This window comes from Taudactylus pleione, unplaced genomic scaffold (genome assembly GCF_031769625.1).
Source record: "Taudactylus pleione unplaced genomic scaffold, aTauple2 ptg000156l, whole genome shotgun sequence".
NCBI lineage: Eukaryota > Metazoa > Chordata > Amphibia > Anura > Myobatrachidae > Taudactylus > Taudactylus pleione.
The window spans coordinates 27,199,952-27,211,858 of record NW_028284558.1 but is presented as its reverse complement, the minus strand read 5'-3'; the positions used below and the strand labels follow the sequence as shown (position 1 = coordinate 27,211,858).

The following is an 11,907-nucleotide window of genomic DNA, read 5'->3' as shown; positions in this document are numbered from 1 at the left end:
GAAGCCAATAAGAAAGGAGGGGGAGGGGCAAAACTTGATCAGAGAGCAGTGGTGACAGAAGCCAATAAGAAAGGAGAGGGGAGGGGCAAAGAGATGATCCCATGGTAGATAGGGGAGGTAATTAAAGAGGTGAGAAGTGGGGCGGAGGGGAGGCAATCTGAGCACCTTGAGGAGCATGAAACATAGAAACGGATCTCAGATCCATAACTTATTTAGGATACAGAGCAAAGAAACAAGATAAAACTAACAGGTGGCCGTCATACTGTGCAGTGCCCCATGAATTCCGGAACCCTGGGTGCGCCCTATGTCCATTTTGGCGCCCGGAGCTCGTGCTCCACCGGAACCATCCTCGCTACTCCCATGGACATGCCCCTCCCAATCTAAATCTTTCTGTAGGTTTTACACCTCTCCCACCTGCAGTGCAAAGTGCTTTTACCAAGGTGCAAAGTTATTTTTATTCTATTTTTTTGTGCTTTGTTCAACTATGAATCAGTCCTTATGTTGTGGGCACATAAACAGAGACAGTATAGGAAATCAGAACTACATTATTTACCTACAGTGATAATAAAATATGCATCAAGCCATGGTAAGTGCACAGAGGCTGTTTGGATTTTATTAATATAAATAGTATACAAAAAAAACAGTAACAAAATAAAACTACAAAGAAAAACATTTTTAAAAAATCCAACAGGCAGAAATGTTGCATTGCAACCCAGAACCGAACTTATCAAACTGGTGATTTATGCTTGAAATATAAAAACACAATTACATACTATTTCGTTGTACATGCATTACAAAAAAAATATACACATTAACAACAGATAATGGTATCATCAATCTATAAGATTGATTTTAAAAAAGGAAAGAAAAATCAAACTGTCCTGTGGACAAATTAATTGACTATGTTCAGCAATGCAATTTAGAAACTCACATTTTGGGTTTGCGAAGTGCATAGTTTGTTTGTGCAGTTTATAAAGTCGTTGTTTTTCCTGTGTTTGTCCCTTTATGCTATGCACAGGTCATGTGCTGGTTTCCATGGTAGCGAAGAGGAAGCACAGAAAGTTCCTTATGCTGGATGCAAGTCTTATTTTACCATGGTTGCTTGCAGCAGAAATGTGCAAAGTCGAGGTTAGCTCATTGAGCTAGATTACATAAACTGTATGCATAAAACGGATAGCAATAAAAAAATATGCAGGGCATAATAATGTTAGGATGTGGAATCTGGTTTTGGGGATAATAACTAAACTTTTAGACTTTAGACTGGGTAAATCATATTATATTTGTATTATTGTGCATGATAAATACTATGTAAAACAATTAGAATTGTTTATCAGGTCTGAAGGGTCAAGGAAATCTCATATAGGGGCTGAGGGTTTTACTCTGTTGAATAAAACAAGGTTATTGTCATTACTGTGAAGAAGATCTAAACCTTGTCAGATATTTAACAATGACAGAATCAGACTAGAAATAATGGTGACTACATGAACATTATTTCATAATTAGGTGTGTTTGACCTAATCCCCTGTCAATTTGACTGGAGCCTCCATCACTGCACTGTGATCTTGGGGATCGCACTTAGTTGGGGACCCCAAGATCACAACTGGTGACTTGGGGACTGATGATATTAGGTTTGAATACACGGCGTCCTTAAAATAAAAGGTATTGAAATGGTAAATTACAGTATTAAAATGCCCATTCACGTTCATTTGGTCATGCACAAATTTAATATTGGGTCTATTTTCATAAGGGAGATGCCACCTAATATACTGAACTAAAGATGGCTGACAGTATAGCAAAACAATAAATATAATCAAATGTAAGAATTTGTAGCAGAAAGTTAATTACATTCAATTTTACGAAATGTATTGAAAATTTACATTTTGATGAAGCTTCCAATTTCCTTGGTTATGACCCCTGAGGGAGCCCTCATTGGCGGTGCGGAAAAGTGGGTGGAGTTAATCCATGAGGAAAAAAATATGTACCTGTATCACAGCTCCGTTCCTGGCTGTGTATTCATCTGTTCCCGTCTGAATTGCGACATCACTTAGTGCAGGTAGATTTATTTGTGGTTTATGGCAATTGGATTGCTAAGTAGCCACAAAAACAACATAACAAGACCGACCGTCCATGTTTCCTGGGTCACAACCCTAGGAGCTCAATTCAGGACGTTCCCATAATAACATGGAAATCATTAACCTACCCACCAATGGTGCATTTTAGAAGAAGGTCTTTGAGAGAACATGTATCCAGCAAACTACCTGCTGATTGTTAATTTCCTACCAGCTTTCTACTATCAACCAGTGTTTACTGTGCTTTAAATAATTTACAGCAAAGCAAACCATTCATCTGAGGTTCCCTAGAACATCCACAGAGGAACATGTCCCTTTTTCTGATATACAGGAATCACTAATGACACATCCAGTGATGCTAGAGGATGACCAGAATAAATATGGCGGCTGCCACAGCAGGTATGAGGGCCGTCACCCTGTGCGCATCTGACTTCCGATGAGATCTCACGTTGTTGAGTACAGCGTTTGTGTTATTGGTGGGTACGTCCACATTGCAGATCATCCCATCACAACAGGAAGTGCATTCCTACCATGGAAGAGGAATATTCATTACTCTACAGTATAGTTTGCAGTTTCAGCAATAGTATCTTTAATCACATTAACCAAATATCATAGCTATATTATATAATAAATAAATAATTCTTAGAAGAATAATAACTATATTACAATCAGCATTGTTGTCTCGCCATGACCACATAAACATATGAAGCACTGTTCTTGGGACCTGTATTTTACAATGTGTGATAAGGATTACTTTGAAATAATATAAGTAGCTAGTATGCACTGATCCTTCACCAACAGTTACTCATCGTATTGCAGAATTAAAGTGCATTGTGTTATACAAGTAAAATCACTGCTCACCAATTATAAGGATAAATGTAAGAAAATACTACATAAGTAGTTCTGCAACTTTTTGAGTATATTGACTTATGTCTATTTACGCATTAAGAGGTGGAACAGGCAGGTGTGGGCAAGCGAGTACAGTTTGGATGTGTTCATGAAACTGCAACCCGATATGACATGGATGCATGCACTGTCTTTTAGGGAAAAATTCTATATACATAGAGATAGTGGCACATATACTACCTTGCATATATAACTAACAGTCTAAATATAAAGAAAGGACTGTGTGACTAACCTGTCACAATAATATAATTTATTAAATGCTGTAGTACCTAAAAAATATATATACAGTACCTATAAAACTAGTGCATATACAGATATACATATATCACATATAAAAAGAATAGTCAATAGACAATCAAATATCAACTGATATTGGCAAAAATGTGCATAAAATAGAAATGAGATGAAATATCCACCATCAGATAGGACGTATACCCCAATACAGTGCTTATATAGCAGGTAGGATTGTATACATTTACCGGTGCCACCTGGTGTATAAAGAGAGCATGTCCAAAGATCCAGCAGTGTAGTAATAGTGTGCAGCCTGTGCAGACCCTTAGCTATGGTCAAGTCCCTTTAGTAAATGTCCCAAATGTGGCTTGTGTTTGTAGTCCTCCGGTCTTTGTCACATGAGTCTCTACCTTGTATAGTCACTTGTAGATGTAGCACTCCAAAAGACAATGGAAGGGGATGAGTCCTTAGGTGGGAGGCCTGACGCGTTTCCCTGTCACAGACAGCTTTTTCAAATACACCAGTTTTATAGGTACTGTATATATATTTTTTAGGTACTACAGCATTTAATAAATAATATTATTGTGAAAGGTTAGTCACACAGTCCTTTCTTTATATTTAGACTGTTAGTTATATATGCAAGGTAGTATATGCACCGCTATCTCTTTGTATATAGACTTTTTTTACTAGCTTTTTTGGGGGTGACTACCCCATACTAGCGGCAGCTCCTTTCTTCCTTGCATATGTAATACATATTTTTTTATATAATTACCAAAAATAAAAATTTTTCCATATACATTTTTATATTTCATCCACATTCATCTGAGTTGGTACTTACTCAGCGCTTCTACTGTACATCTTGGTGTACCTATTTTTCGTCTATACTGTCTTTTAGGGGCACATCATTTTCTCCTGGTGCTAGAAGGATTGGTGTTACGATACTCAATGATGATGACTATCAGCAGTGCTGTCTAACTGCTCCCAAATAGCAGACTGCACATGGCCCCTTCAGTTAGTGTCATGGCTACATTAAATAAAGTCGCGTACGTCTCATGTTGCATAACAGACTTTCCAATTCATTTGTAGAAGGAAAACAGCAAAAGTATGTATTTGATTTGTCTTTGTTTTTTTTTACACTTTATATTTAAAATACGATTTTAGTATTTATTAATAACCATCAGGATAATATTCTCTCTTGTGTGTATAACACTATTCTGTACAAATAGGGTAATGCGATTTTACTATTTACTATTAACACTGTCAAGGAACTCCCCTCTGTTATCATGCCTGATATATGCCTGGTGCAAACCAGGGCTGGACTGGCCATCAAGCATCTCTGGCAAATGACAGAAGGGCCCATGGCCTAATGGGCCGTTCCGGCCTGAAAGCCTGGCTGAAAAGCTCTGCCTCCCGACACTGCTCGGCCAGCATGCAGAGAGACAGGCATGCCGCAAGGCCCTGCCCAGCAATATGTGGCCACACCCCTTCTAGGAGTGGCTATGTCCCTTTTCTGTGTGTGCAAAGAGGGATGCTGGGACTACTTTACAGCCCCAGTCTGTCCCTGGCACAAACACTAGCATTTCTGAGCTGGACACATCTTGATTCCGACTCAATATACGCTTGATTTACGTAAGATTTTTTTTACAAATAATCAGAGCTTAATTGTGTCCACCTTTAAATGAGCCTCATTATGTTTCTACTGCAAAAACCTTTTTGAACAACAGTTTCTATCTTGAAACCCATATTTATCATATAATATTACTCCTATTCTAAAAAAAACATGACATTTTGTTGTTCAATCTAAATTCTCCCATTTAGCATCACTAACATACACGTAACTTACAATGACCTTACAATACCATACATTTAAAAAATATATATATGAGCCAGAATTTTAGTTTAGTGGACAAGAGCACCGGATTTTCCCACGTGTCTTAGGAGATCCTAGATCATGTCCTCACCGTATGGCCAGAGTCACGATGGTGGCGACATCCCACATTACGACATTCCTCTCGTGTGGCACATTTTTTGGTCACAGATTTACTTTTTCCGTGGCTGGTGAAGTGATGTACTGTCTTACAGTAATGTGTACCTGTAACATAAGTGACAGCGCTGGTTACAATTGTAGAACATGTTTTACCAATGTAGGACCAAGAGAGAATCGCTTAAAGCACTTAAATACAAACTATAATCAAATGTTCTTGCTGTATATTTATTTTCAATTATTTATATAGCTTTTTTTTTTCTTCACACTGCTTGTTTATGTACTATGTAAAGCGCCATAGCTTGTAGCACCATATAAACACAGATAATAGCGCAGACATATTACGCAGTGCTTTACAAAGAATGTTTTAGTCATTCACATAAGACCCTGCTTTAATAGATATTACATGCTTTATTCACCATCACATGGACACACATACACGCTTGCTCTATTTTTTGTCAGAAGCTAATTTACCTACTGTACCCATATGTTTTCTAGAGTGGGAGGAAACTGGAGCACCTTAGAAAACCCACGCAAACACGGGAAGAACATACAAACTCCATACAGATAGGGTATTTGTAAGGACTTGAACTCATGACCTCAGGGTTGTGGGGCAGTAATGCTGCTAACTACTACTATATATAAATATATCATACAAATATAGTGTTTCTGCTCATATTTCGATGACAGTTTCGTGTTCACAAAAAGCAGTAGTGGTGGGAAGTCGCGTGATTGCTTTATATGTAATGGAAGAGTAGATTATAATATCAGGAGGTTATTCAGCAGAAAATGGTGCAGATCCTTAAGGTTGCCATTTGAGCCATTATTTCACAGGCGTTTTGAACAATCTAATCAAAGCACTTTCTAGTCCACCAAACATATCTAGTCCACCAAAAAGTCTAGCAATATGCTGGTCAAGATCCCCCAATGCCTCTTTCTGGTTTAAAGATCAGAAGAAGGCTGGGCACCCCAACCTGTTAGGCCTAGCGTGAGACTACAACACTTGGAGGTACAGCAAAGATGGAACCCCTTTTGCTGTGAATAACAATAATACCCCAACAGGACCTCTCCCTGATGCCCTCACCAATGGGGGAGAGGGGGCAGGGACACATTTAACATGACAGGGAGAGATCGGACGGTTTACTGGTGCTTTGAGCATAGAACAACCTGTTTTCCGACAATGGCCTGCCAAATGTGTTAAATTCAATTTGTTGAGAAAGACTACTAAGATAAGAACTGAAAAGCTACAGCCAACGACTGGCATTATTTCCAGAGAAGCCATTAAACTGCAGAACTATAAGCAGCTTTCCATGTACTGAATATGAATCTACATTATACCTATGTAACAGGTATGCAGTCGGGATGCCGACAGTCGAAATGCCGACTGCCGGCTTTCCGACTGTCAAATCCCGGCAGGGTACTAATGGCAGGCATCGAAATCCCGACGCCTGTCATTAGACCTATGCCGGGAGCCCGACACCCGGCATACCGAACGAAGGTAAGCCGGACGCCGGGCACGGACAGCCGCGGGGGGGTGGGGGTGGGGAGGGTTTAGGGTTAGGCATCCCCCCGGGGCGGTTAGGGTGGGTTAGCATTAGGCATCCCCGGGGGGAGGTTAGGGTTAGGCACCCCCCCGGGAGTCTTAGATTTTGGGTGCGGGGAAGGGGGAGTTAGGTTTAGGCACTTACAGGGAGAGTTAGGCACTAGGGGGGAGGTTATGGTTAGGCACCCCTAAAGGAGGATTAGGGTTAGGAGGGTAGAGGCTTAGCAATAGTTAGATTTTCAGGGTTGCCGGTCTTCCGCTGTCGGTATTTGAACCGTCGGACATAGGTCCGGTGGTCATTCATACCGATCCCATGTAACAATGTCCTGAGCGATACCTGTTCAGTTCAGTCTGTTTGAAATAATCCTCTCTATTTAGTTAATGTGTCAAGTTACCATGTGAATTATAAGTACAGTAACTTACAGTGTAAGCATAATGGCTCACACAGAATACACCACAAGCAATTATGTAATGCAACCTGTGGTTCAATAATAGTTTCATGTATAGTGAATATATTATAACACGGAACAGGAAATTATAATATAATGATCTAAGTATTACATGCAAAATTGTGGCGCTCCCTATGGTTACCAGTTTGTGTCATTATTTCACAGGCCTTTTGAACAGTATACTCAAACCACTTAAGCACATCTAGGGGTAAATTTACTAAAGTGAAAGTGTTTAGAAGTGGAGATGTTGCCCATAGCTATTATCTTGTAAAAGGTGCTAATTAAATGTTAAGTACAATCTGATTGGTTGCTATGGGCAACATCTCCATTTCTAAAAACTCTCACTTTAGTAAATAATATACCCCCTACAGTCTGATTACTAAACATTGTTACACAAATCATGTATGTCAATAATAATGTGTATATATATATATATATATATATATATATACACACAGGGTCGCCATCAGGGGGGGACTGCCGGAACTATAGTCCCGGGCCCGGACTGAAAGGGGGCCCGGGTAGCAGTGTAGTGGACATGTGCCGGCGGTATTTTCAATTTGGAGCTTTCTGCAAGCTGATCGGAGCTTGAGGACCGGCAGCCAATCAGGAGCGGCCGCAGCTGCAGCTCCTGATTGGCTGCCGGTCTGCAAGCTCTGATTGGCTTGAGACCAGTGCTATATTCAAAATGTGTTGCCTGCCCTCCGGGTCCATCTCTCTCTGTCCGGGTAAATGTACGCGGCATGGCTGGAGCAGGAGCAGCAGGGAGAGGCTGTGCAAGGAAGACAGCAGCCGCGGAGAGAGGGAGCAGTAGTGTGGGCGGAGATGCTATTTACAGCCGCCGCGTGTGGTGCAGAGGACGGCAGGAGCAGGAGAGGCTGGAGACTGATCAGGTACATAGACTCCAGCTCTCACACCCTCACACTGCTCTCACACCCTCAATCTGTTCTCACACACTCACCCTCACCCTGCTCTCTCACTCACACCCTGCTCTCACACTCACACCCTCACCCTGCTCTCACACTCATACCCTCACCCAGCTCTCACACTCACCCTGCTCTCACACTCACACCCTCACACTACTCTCACACTCACACCCTGCTCTCACACCCTCACCCTGATCTCACACTCACACCCTCACCCTGCTCTCACACTCCCCCCCTGCTGTCACACTCACACCCTCACACTGCTCTCACACCCTCCCCCTGCTCTCACATCCTCACCCTGCTCTCACACTCACACCCTCACCCTGCTCTCACACTCACACACCCTCACACTGCTCTCACACCCTCAACCTGTTCTCACACACTCACCCTCACCCTGCTCTCACACTCACACCCTCACCCTGCTCTCACTCACACCCTGCTCTCACACTCACACCCTCACCCTGCTCTCACACTCACACCCTGCTCTCACACCCTCACCCTGCTCTCACACTCACACCCTCACCCTGCTCTCACACTCACACCCTCACCCTGCTCGCAGACCCTCCCGCTGCTCTCACACCCTCAACCGGTTCTCACACACTCACCCTCACCCTGCTCTCACACTCACACCCTGCTCTCACACTCACACCCTCACCCTGCTCTCGCTCACATCCTCACCCTGCTCTCGCTCACACGCTCACCCTGCTCTCGCTCTCACACCCTCAGCCTGCTCTCACACTCACACCCTCACACTGCTCTCACACCCTCCCCCTGCTCTCACACCCTCAACCTGCTCTCACACACTCACCCTCACCCTGCTCTCACACTCACACCCTGCTCACACCTTCACCCTGCTCTCACACTCACACCCTGCTCTCACACTCAAACCCTCACCCTGCTCTTGCTCTCACACCCTCACCCTGCTCTCACACCCTCACCCTGCTCTCACACCTTTACCCTCACCATCATGCTGTTCACCCACATTATCCACAGTGACGCCCACCTCTGACAAACTGCCCCCCCCACCTCCCCACCTAAGGGAGGGGCCCTGCCTATTTTGTCAGTCCCGGGCCCCATCAATACTGATGGCAGCCCTGTATATATATATATATTTATTATATATGTATGAGTATCTCACTCACCTGATGGACACCACTTGTCTTCGGCCCAGCGGTTGCAGTTATAATTATCGCTCGATTTCTCACATGTAAAACACTTGAAGCTGTTAGGAAATGGTGTCGCTGCAAGTAAATACGATATTTATTACATCCATATTCTGCTGAGATATTTAGTCAATCAGTGTATAAGTAAATATATAACAGGGGGGGGGTCATTGGCCTTAGTACCCAGAATCATCTAATTTGTTCCCTCATGCTGGAAGCCCATATGGACAAAGATCGAATCATTATAAGCTATAAGGTGTGGAATTACCAGAACAGTGTGACAGGAGGCAATTTAATTGTTTTCTGGGTGGCAATAATTAATGAGCGCCCAGCGAAGCAATTCAGTTATTTTGGGCACCCATTACTTATTGCTCTTGTAACACCCAAAAGCTAAACCTGTCTAAAGTCCTGGTTAGAGCACTCAAACTATAGTTTGGGCGCCCAAAACACAGACTTTTTGTACATTTATGCTTGCCATGTCAGGAGGCTGCAAGCAAAAATGTTGGTGCTCACACCCGGTTGGAGCAACAGCTGATTTCCTCTGTTAGTGCCTGATAAGAGAGGTTAATACGTACGGTCTAAGGCTGGTCTCACATTATGGAAATTGACATTCTTGGCAAATGTTCTGCTTTTAAGTATGATGAAGAAGTATATAGTGCACAGAAGGAGCAGATGTGGTATCAACATCCTGTCCACGGAGATTCCTGGGATGACACACCTGCAAGTAACAGAACAATAAGCAGAAGACACGTTACTCTAGCACTCCAACAAACATATCAATGTGCCCAAAATATTAAACATTTTACCTATCCCCACATAATTTATAGGCAAATCAAGAGCAGACAGTTTGTACTTGTCACTTGCCAATAATAATCATAATCCATGAGGATGTTACCTAGCATTTTATTAGGGACTGTTGATATAACTCAGACAGAGGATGACTAATGTTGAGTATACAGCTGTCGATACATCGATTGTTCGTCCGATGAACAATATATCAAGAGAGCATCGGACGGGTGTGTACACCTGATATGTCTGTGAACAATGTAGTCCACAGACATATCAGGTCGACCCTGCAGCACAGCCGATGCATCTGTAAGATATAACGGAGCATCTGCATGTGTATATCGGCGATCAGCCGACCACCTGTATTCTAGCTGCAGGGTCTGCTGACACTAACATCACAAGTGGGTGGGCAAATTTAAATGCCCATCCATTTGTGATATCAGGCCAGACATATAGAGCGGTATGTGTATAGCTTATGTGATAAGGTCAGGGTAGTGGGTCCCTCTCCTGGGGTATATGGACACCACCTTACACACAGCAGCCAGGAAACAGCACTCCAGTCGTGGATTTTCGTGCAAGCTGGACATTGCCAGTTTTTATTGTGCAATTTCAACAATCAAATAAACAAAACATAAAATAAACCCTAGCCCGGCTGGGCACTAACTAGACAGCAAGTTCCCTGTCTAACAGAACACTAAACAAAATCCCCATCCACAGTACCTTCTGGTTTACAGCCAGTGTCTCAGAGCAATCTAACCTGCGGCCTGCTCTCCCAGGTATCAGGCACTCAGCTATGACAAAAAGCCAGCTTATCTGAGCCACTTTCAGGTGCAAGCCCTAATGAGCCTGCTACCAGGCTGAAAGGCCCAAAACCTAGGGTGGCCTGTGGATGGAGCCCTCCCTCTCCTCACATCCACACCCCCAGGACCCATTCCAGCTTTTCACAGAAGCAGACATTTCTAGTCTGCTTATCCAACAGACTTCTCCTGGGGGTTTTAAAAGGCATAAGACAGGAATCTAGGACATATATAGCAGCCATTCCACACTTCTCCAGTGCTTCTATCACACTTACCAATCGGCCACACAGAAGGAGAATCGGTCTGCTGACCTATCTGTTGTGTGAATGTGTACCCAGCATTAGTGGTGCCACTGATTCCTACAGACTTGCTAGGCTACATTCTCAAAATAGTAATCTTCACTAACACACTATGCACCACCTTCACTAACACACAATGTACCACAATGCATCACTGTCACTGACACAATGTACCACAATGCATCACTTTCACTGTCACAGTGTATTACGATGCATCACCTTCACTTACACACAATGTACCAAAATGCATCATCTTCACTGACCCACAATGTACCACAATGCATCATCTTCACTGACCCACAATGTACCACAATGCATCATCTACACTGACCCACAATGTACCACAATGCATCACCTTCACTGACCCACAATGTACCACAATGCATCATCTTCACTGACCCACAATGTACCACAATGCATCACCTTCACTGACCCACAATGTACCACAATGCATCACCTTCACTGACCCACAATGTACCACAATGCATCAACTTCACTGACCCACAATGTACCACAATGCATCATCTACACTGACCCACAATGTACCACAATGCATCATCTACACTGACCCACAATGTACCACAATGCATCACCTTCACTGACCCACAATGTACCACAATGCATCATCTTCACTGACCCACAATGTACTACAATGCATCATCTTCACTGACCCACAATGTACCACAATGCATCATCTACACTGACCCACAATGTACCGCAATGCATCATCTACACTGACCCACAATGTACCGCA

General features: G+C 42.9%; 1 protein-coding gene across 2 annotated transcripts in view; it reads right to left on the bottom strand.

Annotated features, from left to right (window-relative positions):
* Nucleotides 1-599: 599 nt before the first annotated feature.
* LYPD6B (LY6/PLAUR domain containing 6B) overlaps nt 600-11,907 on the bottom strand; it is a 119,164-nt gene continuing 107,856 nt past the window's right edge. For both annotated transcript variants that reach the window (XM_088474933.1, XM_088474932.1), the window contains 4 exons: nt 9,847-9,989; nt 9,251-9,349; nt 5,168-5,298; nt 600-2,595 (listed from right to left, as the gene is read on the bottom strand). In XM_088474933.1, coding sequence (XP_088331059.1) covers nt 2,428-2,595; nt 5,168-5,298; nt 9,251-9,349; nt 9,847-9,958 — 510 coding nt within the window. In that variant the 5' untranslated portion in view covers nt 9,959-9,989 and the 3' untranslated portion in view covers nt 600-2,427. The remainder of the gene's footprint in view (nt 2,596-5,167; nt 5,299-9,250; nt 9,350-9,846; nt 9,990-11,907) is intronic.